Below are 27,763 nucleotides of genomic sequence, written 5' to 3' on the forward strand. Positions count from 1 at the left end.
ATCGATCAATCACGACCCAAATTGCATCAGAGCCTCGGGAGGAACGTGGCAACTGTGTCACAAAGTCCATGGAAATGTGATCCCATTTCCATTCAGGAATGGACAAACTCTGTAATAATCCTCCTGGTTTCTTTCTTTCAGCTTTCACCTATTGGCAATTAAGACACTTGGCTACAAATTCAGTAACATCAGATTTCATCTGTTTCCACCAATACTGTGTCTTCAAGTCATTATACATTTTCCTGCCACCAGGATGAATGCTAAAACGACTGTTGTGCGCTTCTGACAGTATTCGCTGTCTCAAATCCGAAACATTCGGCACAACTAAACGATTATTCACATACAAAATACCATTTCGAACCTGGTATTCCGATCGATGTCCAGCTCTAACCATAGCAATCGACTTCTGTATATTCTGATCACCTTTCTGAGCCGCTTTAATTTTCAAAATTAGCTCTGGTTCCGCTTGAATAGCACATAATCTCATGGGTTTCTGATCTGTCTCAAATACTAATCCAGACAAACAGCAGTCTTCTATCAAATTGGAGACTCCCATAGTCGATAAGGATAACGAACATGCCTTTCGACTCAGTGCATCTGCTGCTGCATTGGATATCCCGTATAGATAATGTCGCCATATCTTCAAAGCAAAGACTATGGCTGCCAATTCAAGATCATGAATTGGGTAACGAGTTTCATGGGATTTCAGCTGTCTCGAGGCATAAGCAATCACATGCCCTCGCTGCATCAAAACACAACCCAATCCTCAATGAGATGCATCACAATAAACGACATAGTCACCAGTACCTGAAGTAATCGTTAACACAGGCGCACTGGTCAATCTCTTTTTCAATTCCAGAAAACTGGATTCACAGTCTTCTGACCAATCAAACGGAGCATTCTTCTGAGTTAGCTGAGTAATTGGTTTGGCAATACTCGAAAAATCTTGAATAAATCGGCGATAATATCCCGCCAAACCCATAGAACTGCGAATTTCTGGTACAGATGTAGGTCTTGGCCAACTAATCACGGCTTCAACCTTACTGGGATCAACTGATATACCGTCTCCCGATATAATGTGACCCAAAAACACTACCTGTTTCAACCAAAATTCGCATTTTGACAGTTTCGCATACAACTTCTCAGCTCTCAGAATTCTCAACACAGTCCTCAGATGATTAGCATGCTCAATCATATTCTTTGAATAAATCAATATATCATCAATGAACATGATAACAAAATCATCCAAATATTTCTGAAAGACGCGGTTCATCAATCCCATAAATACCGCCGGTGCATTCGTCAAACCAAAAGGCATGACAATAAACTCATAATGTCCATACCTGGTTCTGAATGCTGTCTTTGAGATATCAGAGTCCCTGACTCTCAGTTGATGGTATCCAGATCTCAGATCGATCTTGGAATACACAGATGAACCTTGCAATTGATCAAACAAATCATCAATTCGTGGCAATGGATATTTGTTCTTTATTGTTGCTTTGTTCAATTGCCTGTAGTCGATACAAAGTCTCATCGACCCGTCTTTCTTCCTCACGAACAGTACTGGAGCACCCCAAGGAGATACACTCGGTCTGATATATCCCTTGGCCAGTAAATCCTCCAACTGTTCTTTCAACTCTTTCAACTCGATCGGTGCCATTCGGTATGGAGCTCTCGAAATCGGAACTGTTCCTGGCATCAATTCTATGCTGAAGTCTATCTCTCGAATCGGAGGCAATCCAGGAATCTCGTCTGGAAAGACATCAGCAAATTCACACACCACTGGCAAGTCCGCCAATGATGGGCTCGACTTCAGTAAATCAACTGAATATACCAGGAATCCATCCGCTCCTTTCTGCAATAATCGAGTCATATTTATTGCAGATATCAAAGGAATTCTAGCACAAGAACCCTTACCATAAAATTTCCACTCTTCAGCCATCTCCGGTCTGAAGCGTACGATCTTGTGGAAACAATCAACTGTAGCTCGGTACTTGGCCAACATATCGATACCGATAATGCAATCAAAATCAGATAAACCAAGTACAATACAGTCTAGCTCAATCGTATGTCCATCGTACTGCAGTCTACAAGGTTTCACAGATTTCACTGATATCCAACCTGTTCCTAACGGAGAAGAAACAGACACTACCGCAGACAATGACTCAATAGGTAATGCATGACTCAATGCGAATCTCTCGGAAATAAAAGTATGCGATGCACCAGTGTCAATCAGTACATATGCAGGATAACCAGAAATAAAACAGTTACCTGCCACGACATCATCAGGTGTATCATGTGCCTGCTCCTCAGTCAAAGCAAACAATCGGGCCTGCTGTCTAGGAGGCTGGCTCGCTGTCTGGCCCCCTCCTGGCCTCTGCTGTGACAGAGTAGACGGTGCTGGCTGAAAGGAATGAACGGCAGAGGGTCGTCTCCCTGTCTGGGCCACTGATCCAGATGACTCAGCTGCCTGTGATCCCTGGGCACCACGCTGTGGACACACTCGGGCAAAGTGTCCATGCTGTTTACAGATGCGGCAGTTGCCAAACACTCCTCTGCACTGTTCAGTGGAATGCTTCCCTCCACAAGTGCTACAGTATGGTCCTGTATAACTCTGGCCCTGACCAGTCTGTCTAGAGCCACTCGAACTGGATGAACTACTTCCAGCTTTCTTGAATTTCTTCCCCTTAGCCTTCAGGAAGTCTTTCTTCCCACTTCCACTACCACTTTCAAATCGAGGAAATGGTGGAGGCATCTGTGAACTCGGTGCTGAAGGCACAAACGAAGCCTCTTTCTGTCTTATCAATCCGGCTTCAGCTCCCTTAGCTCGATTCAGAGCATCAGTGAAATTGTTTGGCCTTCCGGTATTCACCAGGGTAAAGATTTCAGGATTAAGACCATTTATGAACTGGTCTGCAACGGCCTCATCACTCCCAGCCACATGAGGGGCAAATCGAAGCAGAGTAGAGAACTTAGCCACATAATCCTCAATGTTTAACTGGCCTTGTTTCAAGTTTGCAAACTCGGCTACCTTGTCCTTCCTATATGAAACTGGAAAGAACCGTAGATAAAATTCAGTCTTAAACACATTCCAGGTAATGGCCGTACCTCGTAATTCCAAAGCCCGTTTTGTCGTGTTCCACCAGTGTTTAGCAACGTCATGCAACTGGTGTCCGATCAGTTTCACCCTCTTTTCCTCATTATATTCCAAAGATTCAAACAACGATTCAATATCGTCCAACCAACTTTCACATTCCACGGAATTCTCCGTACCTTTCAAAGTCGGTGGATGGAATGACTGAAATCTTTTCAACAATTGCTCCATTGGAGTAGGGGTCACATCCATAGGAGGATTCGATATACTTCCCTGTTCTGGTATCCTTCTCGGAGGCATATCTGATAATCGAAGAGGTTAGTAATTCCAAATACCACTTACCAGTTTCAATCCTCCTCGGATCATCTTACAGCTGATCCATTCCAATAATATACAATACCATATCAATATCAGATAATTCAGGTAGCATATATTAAAACAGGAATCATGCTAGCAATCAAAAGCAGGAAAGAAAATCAATCTACCTCGCTCACTAGCTTCTATCTCAGTCTAAGGGATCTATGGCTCTGATACCACCTGTTGTGGGGACCCGGATGCTAATCAAGTTTTTAATCATCTTTGGGACTAATTAATCAATTATAAACAGGGTCTAATTTTTTTTTAAATTGCGGAACGTAGTGAAATTAAAACATATATACATATCAGTATATAAAATACAAGTCCTGTATTACAACACATTTATTCAAACTAGGGTTTAACAACTAATATCAAGTGTCCAAACCCTATCTCAGATCAAAGTCCGAAGTCTCCACTCTAACTCGATCTCTTCTCATCTCCTCGACCCTGAACCTGTCCCACCTGTTGTCAAGTACACATACAGACAAGACAACAGCCGGATAATTCCGGTGAGAATATAATCCCAGTATAAATCAATGAAACATGCAATCATATAAACAATATAAAGCATGTAATCAGGTAACAGATATATGTAACAAAGTCTGAAACATAAGTAACATCAAACTATCAATCATTCTCGTAGCTACATCATTCAGACTAGACTCAGTCCTAGTCTAGGGATCCCGGTTCCAGAAGTTGGCATGCATATATCGACTAACAGTGATAGAAAAGACTCCAGTTCTATCCACGCCGATATGGTATCGATCAACAGTAATAGAAAAGACTCCAGTTCTATTCACATCGATACGGTATCGATTACCAGTAATAGAGGAAGCTGTTATTCTATCCACATCAATATAGTACCGATTAACAGTAATAGAAGCAACTCTAATTCTATCCACATCGATATGACATCTATTAACAGTAATAGAAGAGCTACTAATCTATTCACATCGATACTGTGAAGCCGGGGCCGAAGAGGGCGGGCGGTGATCGCCGGTGCCATCAGTTGCACGGACAATGAGCGGCTCCTGGCAGGCTTCTAGGTGGAGGGAACATGAATGAACCGACCCACACGGGAATGAGAGGGATTCCGAGACTGTTCAATGTAATGGACTGTACAGTTGAAGAGGGCATAAAAGATTTGATTGGTACTACTCATATCACGAAGGTGCATCTTATTTTCGGTAGCTCATCACATAAGAACTCCAAAGTTAAGCGTGCTTGACTTGGGGCAATTTTGGGATGGGTGACTCCTGGGAAGTTTCCCAGGGTGCGTGTGAGTGAGGACATAAGCATGCTGGAAAGACACGTCTTGATACAGTGAGGACAGTCGTCAAATCTGGGGCGTTACAAGTGGTATCAGAGCCGACCTCTCTTAGTACGGTGTGGTTCGGGGACGAACCAAGCGGAAGCTGGTGGGCATGTGAAGCCCGGGGCCGAAGAGGGCGGGCGGTGATCGCCGGTGCCATCAGTTGCACGGACAATGAGCGGCTCCTGGCAGGCTTCTAGGTGGAGGGAACATGAATGAACCGACCCACACGGGAATGAGAGGGATTCCGAGACTGTTCAATGTAATGGACTGTACAGTTGAAGAGGGCATAAAAGATTTGATTGGTACTACTCATATCACGAAGGTGCATCTTATTTTCGGTAGCTCATCACATAAGAACTCCAAAGTTAAGCGTGCTTGACTTGGGGCAATTTTGGGATGGGTGACTCCTGGGAAGTTTCCCAGGGTGCGTGTGAGTGAGGACATAAGCATGCTGGAAAGACACGTTTTGATACAGTGAGGACAGTCGTCAAATCTGGGGCGTTACAGATACAATACTGATTAACAGTAATAGAAAAAGCCACCATCCTATCCACATCGATAGCCAAACATCCAGTGACAGTCTTTGGCACATCCGCCAATACACAATCTTATGACATCGTGCAATGTGCCCGTGGTGATCCCACCACTAACGGCACTTCTGTCATAAGACTACTCGTCTAATACCTGCTGTCTAAAATCAAGAGAACAAGTATGTCAATCAACTCAATGCAAATATCAATGCAATAAAGTAAAGTATGTGATTTAGGGAAACCCAAGTCTAAACCGACTCAAGTTCATCTCCCAATACCACATTGACTTATACTTTTCTTTCGTCGGTTTCTGGCTCAGTCAAAGTCCTGAACTCACAATCTGTCTGGTACTGACAATATCAATAATCTCATATCAATATACTAGTCAATTCCATAACAATCTGATCAATCTAAATTTAATTCAAAATCGACGGTATACCGGTACAATTTCAATATCCCCGTCAATACAACATCACCAGATAACAGTTACAATCCATAACCCATATCCAATACAATTCGTAATCCAATCATGATTTAAATCTGTCCGGTATAACTCAATATACCCTAACAATTCATAACAATTCCATAATCAGTCCGTTTTCTGATCTGACTTCGATTCTACGATGTCTAACATATCCAGAACATCATATATGAATTATATCAAATTCCTACAACATCATATTTTCAAATGACACCAGAAATCAATAAAACTCACGTCCTGTAGTAGCTGTCGACGAGAGGATCTCAGTACCGTGTCCGGATTTAAATTCTGATATACGGATATTGTCAAATCACAATTCTAAATGTTGAAGGAACTTAACAATTCTCTGTAGCTATTCTCGTTTTCTTCTCTGGAGGTTTGAAATGGAGATTGGCATATATATATATATCCAATTACATGGTGGTGACAAGTGTCCCACTAAAATACTTAATTGCACTTTAGCCCCTCAACTTTTAACTATTTGCAATTTGGCCTCCCAATTTACTCAATAATTACGAAAATTCCATTGCCATCCAATAATTACCAAAATGCCCTCAAATTTAAATTAAGTATTTTTTCCACTTAATTACCAAAATGCCATCAACACGATTTTATTTTCGGGATCTCACAAAAATGATAACATCTCGGGCCTTACAATAAGCACGCTGCAAAGACTCGACTTGGTACAAATACTTGTCTGGGGTGTTACAGTTGTTATCAAAGCCGATATCTCCTACACGGTTGGTTAGGGGATGAACCATGCGGTACTTAAAAGATTTGATAAGTACGACTAATATTAAGAATATGTATATTCTTTTCGGGCGTTCATCACATAAAAACTCCAAATTTTATAAAAACTATATTTTTACAATTACTGTGACACCTATTTTAATATGACAAACATTAAAATCGCAAAAATAATATGGGTAGACTATGAGTATTCAAAGTAATAAAACAAAAAAATAAATATATCAATTTTATATTATTTTTACAAAAAACTACAATTTCTAAATTTTTCATGATATATTTTGAAGTTATAAAATTCTATGCATAAAATATGTCTTTAAAAAAGTAGCTACAATTCTGTAATTATTCATCAATGAAAATTTGACAGAGCATAAAATAAGAAGACAACTGTAGTATTTTTAATTTTTTTATTTAGGAGCAAAATAATATTTAAAAAACATAATTTTTAAAAAAACTTATAAATCATTTTAAGAAATTTAGATGGTTTCACTTAAAAACTATTTGAATTCATTTTGATTTTTCATTTTCTATTACTTTGATATATAATTAATTATTTCACGCAAAATCAATTTAAACTCATTTTGATTCTTTTGAAGTTCTTTTATGGCACCCAACAATTATGGTTGACTCATTGACATATTCTCGTTATGTTTATCATCTGTTTAATATAAAGCTTTGCATAGTAGATCACAATTAGGAAAAATAATGATAGATCAGAATTATGAGAAATAAAAATCGTGTCTTGGGAAACAAACATAAATTTTGATCTAGAGGTCAAGAAACATTTGAATTATAATATTAATATTTCGCTATCGTTCGATTTTGTTAATGATTTTATAATCATCAATATTGATTAGTTCTAGTAGTTTAATATTGTATTGTATTGTATTGTAAAAAAATAACGAGAAAATTAATTGTAACAATAATATATTTTTTATATGAGTATATAAAAATATCCATGGTGTTGAGTATATTTTGGTCTATTAGTTTCACTTAAATTTTTGTAGTCCATAAATATTTTTATTCATGATTTTTTTGTCTCTGATATTTAAAATTAATACACAATTAGTCATAGTTATTAATTTGATGTTTAAATTAACAACTTGATTTATTTTTTCGTTTTCTTTAAAAGTTTAGTAATCAAAACATTAACCTAAAAAAGAAATCATTGGAGATAAACAATGAGGTGGAAATAAGTCAAAAGATTAATAATTTTTTAATTATACTTTTATTAGAATATATATGACATAAATTTACATAACATATGGATGTAAGATTTTAAAATTAATTATATGGTAATTTAATATAATTAAAATAATTATTGAGTTAATTAATTAAAATAATTAATTATGTCAAATAAATTTAGTTGTGTGTTAAAATATGTATTTTATAATATCGAAATTTAATACAATATAAAAGATAAAATAACACACGAGAGTAAAATAAGTACAAAATCTGGATAATTGGTCTTGAGTTTCATCTATATTCTCAGTTAACAAAAATAAAATGGAAAAGAAAGAACACAATCCCTAAACCTATTCCCATTGCCCCGCTTCCCTGACAAATACCCGACCACCGCGCTCCATTAGATGCTGCAGATCAAAGTAGCGACCACCGTGGAGGGTAGCTGAAGGTTCGATGAAGACTGTAGGGGCCGGAATCGGAAGAATTGTGGACACCGAGCCCTGTACGTGAAATGTTTATGCGTGATTCTTGGTCCGATTTCTGAGGGTAGCTGAGGATTGGACGAAAACTTTATTTTTCTTCGATTTATTTTAAAATTAATTAATTTTTTTTAAAAAGAAATCAAACAAAATAACATCCAAAAAAATAAATATATATTTCATAAATCAAACAAAAAAGAGAGAAATTGATTAAAATTATTTATTTTAAAATAAAAATATAGTACATTTCTAAAAAATGGAGTCGTAAATTTCATTATTTTTTTATTTATTTTAAATTATATTAAAGTTATAAATTTTGTTTTTTTTTTCAAAAAATTAGATTAAATTTCATTTTTTTCAATTTTTTTAAATCTATTAGTAGCTGAAATAAAACGAAAAGAGATATATATTTAAATACACTTATTAGGCTGCGTTTGGTTTGGAAGATAAAATAAACTAATGATTAATAAGTAAGATAAAGAAAATGATTGTTGTAGAAATGTAATATATGGTGTTATGTTTGATATGATTTTTAAGCGTAGGATAATTTTGAATTTTTTGATTAAAGGACAAAATTGTCTTTTCTTTTTTTTTTTCTTCTTCCACTCCGGCGGTGACGGCGACGGCGCCGTCCAGCGGCTGTTGGCGGCGGCGGCGGCAGTCCGATGGCCGACGGCGGTCTGGCGGCGGCGGGGCGACGGTGGTCGGTGGTCGGTGGCGGCGGTTATGGCGGGAAGTGGTGGTGAGTTTGGATATAGGAGAAGGGTAAAATTGGAAAATAGTAAGGATTAAGAGTTGGATAAATAATCCTAGGGGGTGAGGAGATATTATTTTAACCTACCTAATATAACCTAATCATTCATAAGAGGTATTGACTTGGTTAAATAATCACCCGAACCAAACGAGTGATAAAGTGGGTTAAAAAAATAATCCCACCTTATCCATCAAACCAAACACTCCCTTGATAAAAACAAGAACATACATGAAAATTCACGTAAAATTAAATTCACAATTCAAAGTCAAGTTATAATACAGATACATATACCTCAATGTACTTCAACAAAGTGACGATGATGATCTCTTTTGGCCTAACAATTTTTGTTTCTGATATGGCATGGTTCATTTTAGATTTCGTAAAGCATCCCAACTTGCAGTGTTTTCTCAGGTGGGGTTCCCAGTGTTGAGACTGCTGATCTACTGTTCTTCTGCAGAAATCTGTAAATATGATCTACTGTTAATCTTGCAACAATCCCACTATCCCGATTTGCTTTAAGAATCGTCCTTCCAACGGCAAACACAACCTCATCGCGTGCTGCCGACTCTAACATCCTTATTTCATCCGAATCATCAACAAGTTCTTGAAGTTTTGCGGTAACTAAGGCAATATAATCAACCCCTTCCATTTCCTGAGAATCATTGTATCCGAACTGCACCAAACACCTGTAAACCCCTTGATCTCCCAATTTCCCGACATTCAATCTTTCCTCCGGAAGCACGGTTTTGATCGGAAGAGTTCTAATGGTGACTATGACCATAACTTCGCGTACAGAGTTTGTATGTTGAATATAACGGCGTATGATTGGTGGGATACCGTTGACGAGATCAGTGAAGAAGAAACAAGTTCCTCGTGTCCTGTGCATGATGTTACTCGATAATATTTGATCCAATTCTTGGATGCTCATCTTGTTTTCGGATTCGTATTCTGTTTTTTTACTTCTTCCATAAGTCCATGATAACATGACAAGGAGGAAGAACGCAGAAATAGCAAAGGGTACCCATCCTCCTTGTGGGATTTTGTTTAGCAGAGATGTCATGAATATGCCTTCAATTACAATGTAAGGGAAGAAGAAACATAGGACCAGTTCGACTCTTGTCTTCCATATAACCAACATGACTAATGTTGTCAAGAAAGTTGTTATTATCATGACCCATATGACAACCACACCTGTAGTATATATATATATATGTGTGTGTGTGTATACTCAGCTAGTTCAGAAATTTAGAAGAGGGACGATTATATATACATTTTGTCTATAAAATTTATTTTAAGGCATTACACTTCTAGACTTTTTGTTGGAAAGGAGAAGAACACTAGACTTACCATATGCATTAGCTAGCTGCACCCCACCTTTGAAACCAACAACAAGGCCAACAGTGAGAAGCATCAAGAAGTAGTTAATTTGTGGTGAATAAACTTGGCCTTCATGTTTTGAGGAAGTGTGGATTATGTTAACACGGGGGAAACAACCGAGGGCCAACGACTGTTTCACGATGGAGAAGCTTGCCGAGATCATAGATTGGCTTGCTACAATGGCAGCTAGTGTTGAAATAACAAACATGGGCCAGTACACTCGATTCGGGAGGGAACTATAATATGCATCAGTTATTTTCTCAGGGTTCTTAACTAAGTATGCGGTTTCGCCAGCATATGTGAGGATCAATGAAGGGTAAACCACCAAAGAGAAAGCCAACTGCAAAAAGAAAATTAAAATGATAAACAATTGTTCTTGGAAAGATTATCACATATTCGTCCACCCGTTTTTGTAAACTACCTGAATCGCCCTCTTATTGAAATGGCCCAAATCAGCAAACATGGCCTCAGCTCCTGTTGCACATTTCATTAAAAATAAAATATATTTGCTGATAATTATTTCAATAATTAGGCAATCATTTTCCCCACAGTACATGCTAAGCTTAAGTTTTACTTGAAGAGTTTGAAATAAATACTATATACCTGTTATGCCCAAGAAAACAGATCCTAGAAGATTCCAAGCAATCTCCCCATTTCTCCGAAAGAATTTCACAATGTAGTGTGGCGATACAGCCTTGATAACCGAGGGATGATGCTTTATGATATTGTATACACCAATTGAAACGTTTGTAGCAAACCAAATGAGCATAATTGGAGAGAATAAGAAGCTAACTTTGCTAGTTCCACAACGTTGCAAGGAAAACAGGGCAATCAGAAGCACCACTGATATCCAAACAACGTGATCTATCGATGAAAGATCAATAGAATATTAGTATGTCACAGCTTCAATTCAATGGAAAACGAGCAATGAAATTGATCCCATCGAATAAAGAATCTCAAATTTCATTTTAAGTTAATGGTTTCGTGGACATTGTTCTTTAAATACGAACATTATCTCAAATACACACCTTGAGTAATTTCGGTGGAGAGAGATTGAATTCCTTGGAGAGCTGAAAGAACTACAGCAAAAAAAAAAAAAGTAACACCTGTTGCCAACAAATACTGATGCAGCATGCATAAAACTTCTGCAATACTCTTGTTTAACATGCAATAAGATATGGAACTTCAGAATAACTTGACACAAATGTCAAAACGGTTTAAAATTTCGGTTGACCCCCACGATTTTTCTATATAACGTTTTGCATGCAGAAGTTACCACAAGTTGCTGGAGTGAGTGCGCCATCTCCGATGACCATACAAGTCCAAGCAAAACAAGAATCGTGACACAATTCTGAGCAGTCGTGTTTTTTTCAAGAAACTCCTTAGTCTTGGTGCTCAAGGGGCTTCCTCTACCATAATGCACCATGTCAAAATCTGATTCCAAACGCGTATTCTGAATCGAGAACTTGCTGCGAAAGCTTATGTGTCTACAAATATAGGAATACAAGGCAAACGTTCCACCTTCGCCATGATCGTTGGCTTGAAGCACGATGAAAACATATTTAATGAATACAACGATTGTTAACGTCCATATAATAAGGCTTAATGTGCCTATAAGATCATCTTCCGAGAGGTTTGTTAGATTCGTAGCAGAGAAAACATTGACCGGAGAAGTTCCCAAGTCTCCATAGACTATGCCAAGAGATTGGTAAGCTAAGAGTAGGGTTTGCATGGCCGGATATTCCTGCAAAAATGTGTTTTTAGAGTCATAAATTTTTGTGGAGAAATTTGATTATAGAATTAATGAGAAGTAATGTTGCATATAATGTTGATGTATAAGCGAGTCGAAGGGAACAACCTTGGAATTTTTCAGGCACTATATGATTAATTGAATTATTGGAATTTCAAAGAAAAGCTGAGAAATTGTTTTTTTTATTATATTTTCAATTCGACTTGTGGCTCTAAAAGTTTTACATTTGCTTTCTGAATTTTACTTTATTTTACTTGGATGGTTATGCGAATTGGTTTTTTTTGTTCAACTCTACTGTTCTAATATATATATATATATATATATATGCATGTACGAAAAAATACGTTTTTGCTTTTGTGTATTTGCTTCTTTGTGTTTTTGATCATCTGTACTGTTAAATTTCAGTTTTAGTCTCATATAATTTGATTTTTGATAATTTTAATCATTTTTCATTGAGACTATTAATGAGACACATCTCTGCATTGATATCACATCACATCAATGATAAGTTCGAAAAAATGACCATAATTGTCAAAAAAATAAATATTATGAACTAATACTGAAATTTGAAACATAGAAAATCAAAATAACAAATAGGCAAACATACATAACCCAAACATGGAATTTTCCACACACACGTACACTAGAATATTGTAAAGTGTGCTTGTAAAGTTTTTTTTATAATTTATATTTAATTAAAGTAAGATCATATCGTAATTTTGAAAAACACTAAGGGGCTTCACCATTTTGAAATAATGAATTGTCAAAAAAGGAGAAAAAAATCAATAAAATATGTTATTTAGGGGTTGAACCTACAATCATTTATTTAAGAAACTGATGTTTTATTCACACACTTTGTATTAGAATTTTGACACTTTATTAATATGTTAGTATAACGACAATTTGAAAATATTTAAAAAAGTATCACCAAAACTGTTCATCTGTCTCTTTATTAATTATAGATACACACACATATATGTTTTTAGGCAAAAACTTGTATGAGACTGTCTCACGGGTCGTATTCGTGAGACAGATCTCTTATTTGGATCATCCATGAAAAAATATTACTTTTTATGCTAAGAGTATTACTTTTATTGTGAATATGGGTAGGGTTGACCCGTCTCACATATTAAGATCCGTGAGACGATCTCACATGAGACTCACTCATGTTTTTAAACACGTTTGTTTCAACAATTCGCTAAATTCAAATTCACCAATGTGATTTTTGACCAAGACACACACACACACACAGTGTGCGAGTGTGTAAACATGGAATTCATACAAGCACCTTTTCTAATTTTTGAAGAGGTTGATAAATTCTAGTGAAGCTCATAGTTCTGCTGTCGATGCCCGTCTCTTCCGTCCGGAGCATAAAATCGCCGTTGCTGCTACCGCCGCTGCCGTTGCTGTTTTCGAGGTCAATGCTTTGCATGATGTAGTTTGTTTCACCTTCCACGATAATTCAGCGTGCAAATCCTGATAATCAAGAATTTATATAGTGGGATATGTGCTTTGATAACGTAGTACTTATATGTTAAATAAAAAAAACACAGTTGCAGCCACATATGGAGAATTAAGAGAGCAGGTAATTGCTAAGAGCCATAAGTTGTGACTAAATTAAATCATATAAGACGAGAGACCTTAGCCTAGCTATTTTGACGTGCATGTAAATTGTAATCTTTAATTGATTTCATTATATAAATAATAAATATGAAGATAATTACTTACGTATCCAGTATCACATCAACAATTAAATTAAATAGCCGAAAATTAAAAGCTAGCGTATATACAAAAAAAAAAAACTTCAAAAACTTAGTGGACCAAAACCAAAATAAGACAAATTAGTGGCCAAAAACTTATTTAAGGATTTATATGTAATTAACATGAGAAATTTATGTTGTCACTAATTAGGTGAAGTTATAAAAAATTGAACGTGTGATACATCATCACGTTGCATGCGGAGTACTGTTCGATCGTCAAAAGGAGAGAGCAGTTGAAAAACAGAGAAAAGGCCAAAATTAAAGAATACAAATGTTGAAGAGAACCCCACTTCACCAGGAATTTGGATCCTCTACTGTGTTTAAAACACAGCATTTGGTGCTATGTATTTTTTACATGAGATGATCACGCGATCATCTTGTGGACATCACATCATATAAGGTAAATTTTAAAAGTTGTCAGATTAAACGAGATGATCATGTGATCATCTCGTGTAAAAAGTGCACATCAATTAGTGCTGTGTTTTTCAACACAATAGAGGATCCAAATCCCTTCACCAGTGCTTATTTCCATTCAAATTGATTTTTTCATATGTTTAGTTTCCCCGACCACTTCTTTCCATATCTGTCACCCAATCTTTATCAAAGTAGTTCTTTTATGATACAGCCTCACGAATCTTTATCTGTGAGATGTGTCAACCCTACCGGTATTCACAATAAAAAGTAATATTTTTTCATAGATGACCCAAATAAAATATTCGTATCACAAAATACTACATGTGAGACCGTCTCAGAAAAGTTTTTGTCATCTTATTATTATGTTGAATGCTAGAATTGTATTTTATTTTTTGAATAAGTTATGAAAATATTATCTGTCTGGAACTTGACTTATTTAAATAATAATTGATAATGAAACTTCATACAGTTTAATAATAAATTAACTAATCCAAACATCACTTTAATGGAAGATAGTGTATTGTAAGCAGAGGATTTCATGTTAAATTAACCTGATACTTGTTTGAGTGAGTCTCACGTGAGACCGTCTCACGGATCTTAATCTGTAAGATGGGTCAACCCTATCCATATTTACACTAAAAGTAATATTCTTAGCATAAAAAGTAATATATTTTCATAGATAACCCGAATAAGAGATCTGTCTCACAAAATAAGACCCATAAGATCGTCTCACACAAGCTTTTACTTACTGGTTTAGCTTTCCCGGGTGGGTCAAGCGAATTTGAACCAAATGCAGATAACGTGAGATTAATAAGAAATTCCTGTCACTTACAAAATAATTATACGCTCCTTTAATAAAAATATGTGTACGCACACAAATACAAAACGACATTTATTCATTTTTAGAATAAAAAGATCACGTAGATTTAGTTTTATCATAATTATAATAATAAATAGTAATATAAAGAATAATAAAATAATATATACCTATATTAATAATAAAAAAATAAAATGATGATAATTTAATAATGATGTTAATATTAATAATTAAAATGAATAAAATAATAAGACAACAATCATGATAAAAATATTAATATACTAACATATAATAAAAAATATTTATTTGATAATAATTATTATAATACTTTATTGAATGATAGTTGTTTTAAGATAAAGTAATAATGATATTGCAAAAACTTGTGAGAGACGGTCTCATATGTCGTATTTTGTTAGATAGATCTTTTATTTGTGTCATTCATGCATGAAAAAGTATTACTTTTTATTGTGAATATCGGTAGGGTTGATCCGTCTCACAGATAAAAATTCGCGAGACCGTTTCTCAAGAGATCTACTCTAATGATATAGCTATGTCACATCATCTCATCTTCATCAATGATATTTTGTAAGCCCAAAAGGAGGACACCAAATAGTTTTGTAACCTCTATTGTATTGTCCTATTTTGTTTTGTGTATGTGTGCTTAACTTGGACTTCCCCATCTATAGCAATTAGATTTAAACAAATAGATATCAAGTTAACTAGTTAAGAATGGAGGAGCATGGCGTCCCTTTTTTAGTCAACCACCTTACCACTATCTCTGAACCAATCCCAAGCAGAATCTTACTATATCATGAATTCCATGCTAGCTCTGACCCTTTGCAAGCAGCCAAGCTCTGCTTCCTCCATTGAGCACCAACCAATATTCATCAATGATATTTTATTGTGCTCTCATTTTCTGTTCACCCAAAACAACTCGATCCGATGAAATTGTCCACCTATCTCTTAACCAATATCATCAGATCGATTTGTTTGGGTGAACAGAAAATGAGAGCACAACAAAATATATTCAAACCTAGCGTTTTTCTTCCCGCAAAGATAATGAGATCCTGAAAATACAAAGATAACCACGTGAATGGGCGCCGAAGGAGAATCCGACATGACCACTCTGATGCTCAAGTCAGTGAAGAGTTTTTAGAGAGAATTTGGTAATAAATGTTGTAAAGAAAATATAAGTGAACCCCTTTTAACATTAAACAAACCTCATATTTATAGAAATATAAGTCTATGATGACCTTGTTTTCAATGTCTTCTTACTAATTATGGCAACATACCCTGCTGTCTGACACATTTTTTTTATATATCAATATGTCTCTTTCACCTTGCCACCTCTTATGTGATTTTGACAGTAATGATTACCGAGATAAAGTGCCACATGTTTATGTATTTGAATGAGGTGCTGTTACTGAGGCAACCCAGGTAGAAAGCCATCACGTTTTTATATTTTTTCTTCTTGTAATCAGATGAAAAGAATAAAGATTCAATCTTTACTACCCGAGCATTCGTCTAGAAGCCCGGGCTCCTGGTAAATACCTGTGGGTATGATGTCCGGGGTGTACCAAAATGACCCAAAACCCCTCATACCTTGATCCATGACCCGGGATCAGCTAGTACTCTGAACCCAGGTCTTCTCGGGGGGTATCACTCGGGTCAACCCGGGGGTATCATCACTCCCTCTCTAAATAGTCGGGCTAGAGTCTCTCCTCGCTGTCCCATTTACTCCCTTGTTCCGGACATGGAGAATTTTGTCATTTAGTCTTCTCGAGTAGATATGGATGATGTTATGGTGACATACGCCCTAGAATTTGAACAATCCATAACGTTTCAAATTCTGAGAAGGCGAACAATTTGAAACGCCTCGATCTCTGAACCCGTCTTTTCATATCCTAGCACAATTTCCTAGATGAATCTTAACCATTCTTTCTTTAAGACATCAACGGCTAAGATCGGTTCCCTTCACCTATATAAAATAACAAATCGTTTCTTCACCTATATAAAATAACAAATCGTTTCTTCCCACGAGCTCTGGTCTTTCCCGGGTCTCCAAGAAAGAGAAGGGCAAAACCTGGATTCCCAGCTCCCCTTCCTCTGACACCCCAAGTGCTCCATGGTATTCCACCATGGAGAGCACTCTTCGCCCCGGGGCGAAGGAAGATATTAGAGCCATGGGATCTATTCATTCTTCTTATGAAATCCGGATTCTCGGTCCCTCTGATCGGGCCGACAAGCCCCTGGAGGGTTTTTTCACCTTTTTAAGGACCAAGTACGTAGTGACCTTAGGTTCCCCATGGGGACAGTGCTTTTTCGTTATCTGTCCGTCTAAAGAGTCAGTTCCTTGATGATATCTCTTCCTCTCTGAAGGGATGGAAAAGCAGATTCTTCTTCATCACCTTACCCTCTCCTCCCCAATGTCTAACTGGCTTTCTTCCCATCCTTCCTACTCAACATGTCCTTCCCCTAGCCTACAAATTTGAAGACCCTTTATTCGGAGCTAGGAGCTGGTAGAAGGGAAAAATGTATCATATTCTCTCCTTATCTCGAAAGAGAACTTGCTAACCTATGGGTTGAGTGCCCAGGCAGAGGACCCTATAAATAGGGTGATAGACACAATTGCTGACCCGGACGCTCAACTCGGTAATTTCATCTCCCTATCTCCCTAACTTATTTTTTGAGAATAATTCTACTAACATACTTCTTTCTACTCATTTCCTTCTCTCTATCTTTTCAGACAATTCAGAAATGCAGGAGGCCTTTGCCAGGAGACGGGCTTTGGAGAAGAAAGCCAATGCAGAAATAAAAGCAACTCGGAAATCAAGCAAATAGAAAAAGGCTCTTGTTCAGATTGATGCTACCGATGATCGTGCTATGGGCACAGACCAGCAACTGGTTGAGACTCGGCTGGTAAATTCTTGGGGAAGGCATTTCTTCATCCCAACAGGGGCCAACCCCCCCAATTCTCCCGAAGAACCCGAGGACCAGGTCTCTCTCATTCGGAGAAAAAGAAAAGCCTCTGACGCCCTGGAGATGGTCCTGATAAATGATACTGAGGACGGTGGAGAGGGCCCCTCCAGGGCGGCTTTTAAGGGCTTCTCTCTTCTGGGACAAACTCACTCCAGTCCTCCCGAGGTCGGAGGTAATCTCTTTCTTGACGGGGTTTCTTCAACTGGGGTTATAATATTGAAAGGGATAGTTTCTCCTGCGATGAGGCATACCTTCGGGGACCAGGTCCCAATCATAAACTCTTTGAGGGTACTGCTCGGGCCCTGTCTGTAAGTCTTCTTTCGCAATCTTTTATTATTGATGCCTTTTATTTTTATTCTTTCTTTTTATAATTGTTGATGCTCCTTATAGGACCTCCAAATTCTAGTCTCTGCCTATGAGGACGTTGCCACTGCTGCCAAAAAAGAAGCGATCCGAGATCAGACCCTTAACACAATGCATCAGCAAGTCTAGGGGGTTGGATCGAGCCCGGATTTTGCATGTGGATCCTGTTAACGACCTGAGAAAGGAATTGGAGGTGGCTCTAGCCAGTTTGAGAGAGGCCCGATCAATAACGAAGCCATGGTCGCTAGGGTCCAGGCACTTACTCTAGAAATCTCCTCCTCAGAGGCACCGACTAATTCTCTGAAAGAAGAGCTGGATCGGTACAGGACCCGGGCCATTACTGCTGAATCCTCTTTAGAGAATTTCATCCAGTCTAAAGAGGAATGGCATGAATCCTTTCTTGCATCCTCGGAGTTCAAAGAGGCAGTTGAAGATAGGACATATTCCTTCTTCAAGACCGGCTTCAATAAATGTCAGGATAAATTCAAAGAGGCAGGACTCCTTCCTGTAGATGACAAAAACTTCCCATTTTTTTTTCCTTTGGCTTATTTGTTAATGTGTTAACATATCATGAAATGAAGTTAATGAACAAGTTGCAGCCACATATGACACATTTTATCCATGGAGACAAAAGCCATCTAAATTATGATTGAATTTTATCACATAAGCTATTTTAATGTGCATGTTTTTTAAATTATTTCATAATAAGTAAATAAATAAAAGGATAATGCATACAAGCGATAAGCTATCACACATATAAATTATAAAAATTAACTCTTTAAATATAAACCATGGGAGCTATTATGATTAGTATTAAAGTGTGGTTGTTGGGTAATATTTTTTGTTGGTTCGATTTTCACTTACCCAATTTTTATATAATTCTTGTGAGATTTTATATTCACTGTATGATGAGATTTTGATAGATTGACTTTTCATATAGAATTTGACAAAAACTTGTGGGAGACGGTATCACGGGTCGTATTTGTGAGACGGATTTCTTATTTGAGTCATTTATGAAAAAGTATTACTTTTTATGCTAAAAGTATTACTTTTTATTGTGAATATGAGTAAAGTTGACTCGTCTCACAGATTCACATGAAACCCACTCATAAAAATTTTATGTTGTATTAATTTATATATGAATATTAATGTACATATAACATCCCTCGTAAAAATATAATAATTTGATCATATCTAATTAGTCAAACATTTCATTTATATATATTTCATTTATATATATTGATAAAATTGTGGGACATCTATTACTTTACTGTATATTAAGTTTTACCCTAATAATTACAAAATTTTGGTACGTTGACATTTGTTTTTTTTTTTTTATTTATTTTCTTCAGTTTACACTATCTTTTTGTTTTCTTCTTTTTTTTGGCTCCAGGTTTTTTTTTTCAGCTCCATGTTTATGTATTTACTATATGAGTAGGTCAATTACGTGAGAAGGTAACACGAATCTTTATATATGAAATAGTTCAATCCTACCGATATTCACAACAAAAAGTACTACTCTTTACATAGAAAGTAATATTTTTTCATGGATGACCCAAAGAAGATATACGTCTCACAAAATACGACCCGTGAGACCGTCTCACACAAGTTTTTGTCTTACTATATTTGCCCAAATCAAGGGCATCTCATCAATTTTTAAAATTATTATATTTCTTCTAGTTTAATATAAAATCAAACTAATCATAATAAAAATTGATTGAATTCCAAAGAATATTTTCATAAATTACAAGATTTTACAAATACACAAGGTATAGACACCAATATTTGATAACATCTGAGGAGTGGGATTAATAATACAACAACATGTATGTGTACGGACACACAATTAACAAACATTTATTCATTTTAGAAATTAAAAAAATGATGATAAAAAAGCTCGTTGGACTTGGAAGATTTAACTGATTATTATTCTATTATTAATAAGAAGTATATATCATTACCAATCAAATGATTGATTATATCATCTTATGATACATCGAATGAAATACATTATCATAATAATATAATTCAAATGGTGCATCATAAATTGTGCTCAAGAGTAAACAAAATATTCTTATGTTGCATCTTAAACATTTCATATATGGCAAAGCTAAACTTGAATCGATTAATCAATAATTCCTCGAATTTTCTTCCCATTTCTCCGATGGACTGAATGGTGGTTTCGTCGTCATCTGATGACCCTCACCACCTTCGTCGCCGCCGCCGCCATCCTCGCCAGAGATCTCTTCTAATGACTTTCCCTTTGTTTCGGTCACTAGATTAGTAAAGAAAAATCCCATCATGTTTGTGATGGCTAGAAAGATCATAGTTTTCTTGATTTTAGTCGTATCTCCATCTTGTGTGTAATTTTGTATCCCGAAGGCGCCAACCATTGCCCCAGCCTTCCCTGAGGCCGCACTAAGTGCATGGCAAGTGGACCTGTTGAATGAAAATATTGTTTATAAAATTGTTTACCTTGGACTGGATCAAATGTAGGACAAGAGTTGGATACGTAATGAAGAGTAATACAAGTGAAGTTCACTCACCGAACCCTTGTCGGAAAAAGCTCTGCGGGTAAGACAAAGGTTGTGCTATTCGGCCCGAAGTTCGCAAAGAAGAAGGTGAGCCCATAAAGCGCTGCAAAGGCCCATTTATGTTCCTTCGTCTTCAGATAGTCGTATCTCAGACCAATTATAAACATGAAAATCGACATCATGAAAAATCCAACCAGCTGTATGTAATAACGCCCGATTTTTTCAATGAAAGCCACGGTGAACCAATATCCCGGAAAAGTCCCTAGCAATGCGATCACAAACATAGCACGTGATGTTTCAAACATTTCTCGGAGGGCACTGACGTCTTCAGCTTTGTTGGTGAGCCCCATGGTTGGGAAAATGTCTTTTTGAGTTAGATTTTGGCTGTAGAATGCGATGTCTAGAAGAAACCATGTCGTCGTTGTACCGATCAGATGTTTTCCATGGCGTCTCACGAATTCGAAAGAGAGTAAAGGGTACTCGTTTGATGCGTTGAACCGGGCTATTTTGTCGGGTTCAGCTTGGATTTCGATTTCAAGAACTCTGCCCATGTCCGAAGCTGCTTGCTTTGCGTTCCCTTCGATTATGGCCGTGTACCGTGCTGTTTCGGGCATTTTCATACGCCAGTAGAAGGTAAGGATTGCCGGGAGTGCGCCGATCATTAACACAATTCGCCATACGTAGTCGGCCTCTGGCTCTGTAGAGAGAACATGTTCTTTGGTAAATGATGGGCCTCCATAATTGCTTAGGAAGATATTAGACAAGATCATCGATACAAGTCCAGCAAAAATGATGCCAACTCCTTGCATAGCAAACACTGCAGCAATAAACGCCCCACGTGTTTTCTTGTTCGCGTACTCAGACATGATAGTGGCGGATAGAGGATAATCCCCGCCAATCCCAAATCCAAGCCAGAATCTAAAGAAACACAGAGATCCCATTACAGCCTTTGGACTGGATCCAAATGATAAACCAGAACAGATGGCACAAAGGGCCATAAGAATCAAAGTGACCCCATAAACTTTTTTCCTGCCTAGCTTATCGCCTAGGTACCCGAATACTAGTTGCCCGGTTAGAGTACCGACTAGCGCAACTCCAATAACCAAGTTATTGATTGGATGTGGAAGCTTTCCGGGTTTGCCTAAGGAGGGATCGTAGTAGTATAAACGGCCTAAAAGTTTTGAGACAGTGGAGATGCAAAACAGGTCGTAAGCATCTGTGAAGAATCCCATTCCTGCAATCACAATAGTGGTAATATGGTACCATTGTGTGCGTGCATTGTCAAGCGCATTAAGCACAGATATGTTGTTTGAAGCCATTGCTTTTGGTGTGAGGTTTGGTTTCTTGGTCTGTTTGTCTAGTTTTTGGTTGGCTTATCTATATATATGTGTGTACATCACATCTTGCTTCTGGGAGCGAGAAACATTGGGAAATTAAAATTATTCCGTTTAAACCAATGTTTAAAACAAGAAATTGATGAATGGTTTCCTATTTGGTATATGCTCTTGCATAGTTTAAATCTAGAGGATTTAAAGTTATCTCAACCATTTCACAATCTGAACGAGATTAAATAGTACAAGCAAGTGTTGTTTGTTACTGTTTTTGGAAGATTGTTGTTTCTTGGATTCGATGCTCGATTGTCTCCATCAGATTATGTTTAGGTTGTCTTCAAGTTGTCATTTGATATTTGCACCTGTAAACTGTAATATCCCCCTCTCTCATGCATCATCTATTCTTGAGACTAACGACCTATACTCAATGATTGCGTAATTATTTTTGGCAAAAACGTACGTGAGACGGTTTTATGGGTCGTATTTTGTGAGACAGATCTTTTATTTGGGTTATCCTAGAAAATTATTATTTTTTATGCTAAAAGTATTACTTTTTATTGTGAATATCGATAGGGTTGACCCGTCTCACAAATAAAAATTCATGAGACCGTCTCACAAGAGGCTTATTCATTATCTTTTTATGAAAACTTTGTCCACATATTACTATTGAAGTTACACAATCTAATAATACAAATTTACAGCAAAAAACAACAACACACCTTGATATTAAATTCTATAATTGAAGTTTAAAAAGTAAGCATTCGACCTTATTATAAGTTGCAAGATGATATAATTATTGAGAGGAATATTATTATGATCAATAATTGAATATCATGGATTCACTAGTTTCGATAAAATATTACACACTCTATTCTATATTAATCTATATCATATTAAAATAAACTGAAAGAAATTTCTCTTTGTATTTAGTTCTAATACAAACACATGTATTATATAGTAAATTAACCTATTAATTTAATCAATTTTGGGTATATTTGATGCAATTTTTATTTTTCAAATACTCCTACCTCTAATATTGATATATTATATATCACTATTAATATAATATGAGGACAGTTTGGATCCACAAATAGCCCTTATATTATAATAATAGTGATATATAATACAAGAATTTTTTATATTCTTGAGTACTGATATTTTTTACAAATAATTAATTTAGACCCACGCAAAATATAATTTCAACACGTAATAAATACCAGAAGCATATGTATGTTGTATGCAGATCATAATTAATCACAAGACTCGGCCGCAGCAGCACATTGATAGAAAAAGAAAGATTTTTACATAATCTAGATGCTTATACACACAGCCAAAAAGTTTGATGCCAACATCATATCAGTTCCATAATATCTCCATTATGGTTTCAGGATTGCCCACCAGGTTGTGGGAATTTAAAGAACGGGTCCTCTCCATTTTGATATATGGCAAATAGCTGCTTCGAGTAGCGGTTCGCAAATTCCCTGCATAGTTCACCCCCCTTCGGATTGAACTCTAGCAACTCTTGTACCGACTTCTTCACGTCACTTTGTGGTTCACCTTCAGTGAGAAACTCCGCTAAAGCACTGCCCCTGGCAAGTCACCCATAAGCCAAAACAAAAAACCTCAACTACTTTATTATCAAGTGGACATAGTATCATAATCAACTCATGCATATGTATGTTGTATGCAGATCAAAAAGCTAGGAGCAAATAAAGGAACAGAGATATACACACGTGTGATAGCACTTTACCTGTATGCATCACACTGGCTAAACCCTCGCCCATTAAGATTTATTGTTGCTTTGCAAAATTTCTCCTCAGATGTTTGTTGGCGATACAGAGCACACACGGCCTTCATGCATATTTCAGGATTTTTACCGAAATCAGCAAGCATATCTGCTTCAAACTCCCACTTCATCTTGTGTTTACTTTCCCTTCTTAAACCAGACATAATTTCCTTGTAGTCCACGCTACTATCTAATGAATCTCCCGATTCACTAGAAGTACCCTTAGCAGAAACATCACTATCAGAAACATCAGAGCTATTTACAATGAATCCACCCAAGCTTTCACCTTCACTACTCGAGTCATCCAATTTCATTTCTTCATCAGATTCATTTTTTGGGATTCCGAGGATATCATCGCTCTTGTTGCCTTCATGAATACATTTTCTTGCGACACCCATCTCTGCGAAATTCCGCTGCTTCATTAACCGTCGTCTAGGCTTAGGTTCATCAATGCTGTCCTGAGATTCAGTATCACACGCAGAGTTTCTGTTCAGGTTCAAATTTAAGCCATATGATCGCTGATTTTTATTCATAACTCTACCGATTGGAATATTATCATCACTTTCACTTTCACTGGTAACAACCTTCGAGACTCTTCTCCTTTTAGGAGTCAAAAGATAGGGTTTTCTCCCATTATAGCGAGCAACGTCTTCTTCGTCATCCTGGTGCTCAAGAACACTTGTAGATCTAGCTTTTGAGGTCAACTTATTTTCATACATAGCATTTCCCAATCCGTCATCAGTGGAATTAAAGGCCACCTTCCTTCCTGTAAGATCAAGATCCGGAAGATAAATGTCAGGGGCATCTAGGTTATCCTCACCGTCACTAATATCAATGGGACCAACAGGAGGTCTACCACCTGGTGTTGAGGGAGAAAAACTCTTCAAGGGGCTCTTGTCTTCAGTAAAGCTCAAACACTTTCTAACTCGTCTACCATATTTAACATTGGATTCACGTTGACGACTTCCCTTCATTTCATCGGCAGATGTATACTTCTTAGATGACGTGTCACCTGGAGGGGTGATTGCTGCACAGGAAAAGAAACAAAAATTTCAATAAAACTTATGGAATTTAAAGCTTCAAACTGATATGATCAACTTTACATGCTGCATATCTGTTTTTCGTAAGGCCGTCAATTAAAGTAACAAAGAGAAATCCCATTTACTGGCCAAGACGCCAACTAACTTAGCTTCATCAGCAAAAACGAGCCAAGAAAAGAATACCTGTCACATCATCATCCTCATTTGATTCATATTCATCGTAGTTTTGCACAAGTGACGCCGGAACAGGATTTAGTCCAGATTTTCCATTCAACTTTACTGAATCCATATTGGGAAAACCCAACCCCCTTTTTGACATCTCAGCCTGTAATCTCTTCTGCAACTCCACCACCTGTATCTCCAGCTCTTTATATTTCACCTTCCAATCATAAATTTCGCATTCAGCTTTCTTCTTCTCACACTCCAAAACACCATTTTCAATCATCAGCTTTGTGATCTTGTCTTCCTCATCATCCACCGCAGTCAAATCAACCACCCCATTTTCTTTAGCAGTAACTCTTTCACCATTTTGAATTCTCGTTTCAAGATCCTCGTTACTCTGTCTCAACACACGAATTTCATCCTCGAATTTGAACTTTTTGAGCTCCATAAACCCGAGCTTACCTTCAAGCCGCTCTATTACATTCTTTTTCTCCTCGATTTCCAGTTCCAAGAGTTGATATTTATGGTTAACTTTTGTGATTTCATTTTCCATTTCTAAGCATCTCCTGCACTCTCTACAATCCTCCTTCACTCTCACTTCATCATTTACCAAGTCTTCACTTTCCATCTCGTCCAACTGCATCCCAATATCAATCTTCACTCCAAAATTCCCATTCAATAAAACCCTAATTTTTAAGAACAAAAACAAACTTAAGAAAACAAAGAAAAATATAATTTTAAAATGAAATATTAAACCCATTATGACAAGCAAAGAACAGATGCTGCGTGCAGAACCAAAATCGAATTTTCACAGTCAACCAAAACCACAAATCCATTTCTCCAAAACTCAGCGAGCCTTCAACAGAATTAAATCGTGAAAAATGACAAACAAATCGTTTCTAAAGAAAGTTGTACAAACCCGTAGTGTGCAAGGTCTAAATGAGCAGGCTTTAGCCTACAACCGTGCGGGAAAACAAAATCTAAATTGTGGAAACAATGTTAACAGCAGAAACAACTTACGATTGACGAACACAAAGAAGAGGGTTTCCACAGAAACTGTCTGATGACCGCTTTGTCTGGACTCTGGACCGAGGGACAAATTTTAGGTTATGGTCGGGGATTCAGAGGTTTCAAAAAATATGTCGGTTCGGTCAATCTGATTGACTCAAAATCTGAAAAAAAAATAAAATCAAATCAAATCAAATAATGCTGTGAGTAATTTAGTTGAAATTGTAAATTGAGTTCATATCAAGCTTTCAGTTTTATTTATACTATTTATTTTGTGAAATATTTGAATATTGTAAATAATTATCATTTTTGGAATAATTAATTGTTTAGACAATTAGATTACTAAATTTATTGTGAAATATTTGAATATTGTAAATAATTATAATTTTTAGATAATTAATTGTAACTTTATTAGTATCAACCTTAGATTTTCTCTTGTGTGTATTATGTCTAAGGTTGATATTTCTCTCTTCAATCTCCGAGGTAAAGGGTTGACTTGAAAACTCGAGATATGAATCTGGAGTTTCAATTTTTGTTCCAGCCGACTCATCTGGAGATGATCCCGACTTAATACTTGTGATAGGTGTATTTGAATCTCCTACATCAAGTGTAGAGTCATGTACTCGAAAACTCTCCAATTGAGAAACCAGTGGTTTCTCAATGTCTTGGAAGATAGACTTTTGTATTACAGACTATATCTGAGTATAAGCCTGTAAACATCATGTGATTCGATCAGAGACAATTCTCTTATCGGCTTGTTGTATTTAGGGAAAGCTTATTGAACTCGTTTTAAGCATTTAAAGGTGTTCCCTCAAATACCTCTGAATTTTTATGATGTCATCGATATCACCACTGTCCATCTTTATTAAAAAATCTACAAGAATATTTTCATGAGATTTTATGATCATAATATCGAAAATATAATTTTGACGTAACGCTTGTCATCTTAATAATCTGGCCTTATCGGTTTAGATTCTATGATATTCCTCAAGAAAGCTTTTACATGTATATTATCAACTTTTAAAGTATATTTTTTTACAAGTAAAAATAATGGCCAATTTTTTAAAGTCGTTTTTACTGCATAAAATACTTTTTCGTTGATATGTCATCTTATGGCTTCTGTATCTGAGAAAAGTCCACAGCAATATCGGCATGGCTGTTCTCCTTCTGGTGTGAGCTTTGTTAAAACTGCCTCCCATCAATGATCACTGGCATCTATATATAATATCAGATCATCTTCGTCATGGGGAATAGCCACTTTTGGAAGATTTTTACAAATCTCTTGAGTTGGCTAAGTTCTTGGGTGTGTTCTTTCGTCCATATAAATTTCGCATCTTTTTTCAATATTGGACTAAACACTTTCCTGCATTTTGCTATGTTTTTAATAAACATCCCAACAAAATTAACAACTCCCAGAAAACTTTGAAGTTGTTTCTTTTCTTTTAGCTCGTTTGGAAAATTTTGCAATTTTTCTACTATATGATCCTTCAAAATTATAAC

The 27,763-nt window shown here is 36.6% G+C and overlaps 3 protein-coding genes across 3 annotated transcripts; all 3 read right to left on the bottom strand.

Moving 5' to 3' along the window:
• Positions 1 to 9,234: 9,234 nt before the first annotated feature.
• Positions 9,235 to 13,634, bottom strand: LOC140807561 (potassium transporter 26-like). Its single transcript, XM_073164470.1, is given in 8 exon segments — positions 9,235 to 10,133; positions 10,290 to 10,659; positions 10,741 to 10,793; positions 10,923 to 11,183; positions 11,348 to 11,398; positions 11,596 to 11,640; positions 11,643 to 12,063; positions 13,358 to 13,634. Coding segments are annotated over 8 exon segments (2,166 nt in total). The 5' UTR covers positions 13,502 to 13,634; the 3' UTR covers positions 9,235 to 9,312.
• Positions 13,635 to 20,449: 6,815 nt separating this feature from the next.
• Positions 20,450 to 22,562, bottom strand: LOC140807504 (low affinity inorganic phosphate transporter 4-like). The gene is made up of 2 exons (XM_073164363.1): positions 20,949 to 22,562; positions 20,450 to 20,841 (listed from the first exon to the last, which is right to left on the bottom strand). The coding sequence occupies exons 1-2, from the start codon at positions 22,253 to 22,255 to the stop codon at positions 20,532 to 20,534; spliced, it is 1,617 nt and encodes a 538-aa protein (XP_073020464.1). The 5' UTR covers positions 22,256 to 22,562; the 3' UTR covers positions 20,450 to 20,531.
• Positions 22,563 to 23,461: 899 nt separating this feature from the next.
• LOC140807386 (uncharacterized) lies at positions 23,462 to 26,353 on the bottom strand. Its single transcript, XM_073164217.1, has 4 exons — positions 26,276 to 26,353; positions 25,277 to 25,892; positions 24,018 to 25,080; positions 23,462 to 23,856 (listed from the first exon to the last, which is right to left on the bottom strand). The coding sequence occupies exons 2-4, from the start codon at positions 25,881 to 25,883 to the stop codon at positions 23,652 to 23,654; spliced, it is 1,875 nt and encodes a 624-aa protein (XP_073020318.1). The 5' UTR covers positions 25,884 to 25,892; positions 26,276 to 26,353; the 3' UTR covers positions 23,462 to 23,651.
• Between the last annotated feature and the right edge of the window lie 1,410 nt (positions 26,354 to 27,763).

Source organism: Primulina eburnea, chromosome 12 (assembly GCF_022965805.1).
Source record: "Primulina eburnea isolate SZY01 chromosome 12, ASM2296580v1, whole genome shotgun sequence".
NCBI classification, from domain to species: Eukaryota; Viridiplantae; Streptophyta; class Magnoliopsida; order Lamiales; family Gesneriaceae; genus Primulina; species Primulina eburnea.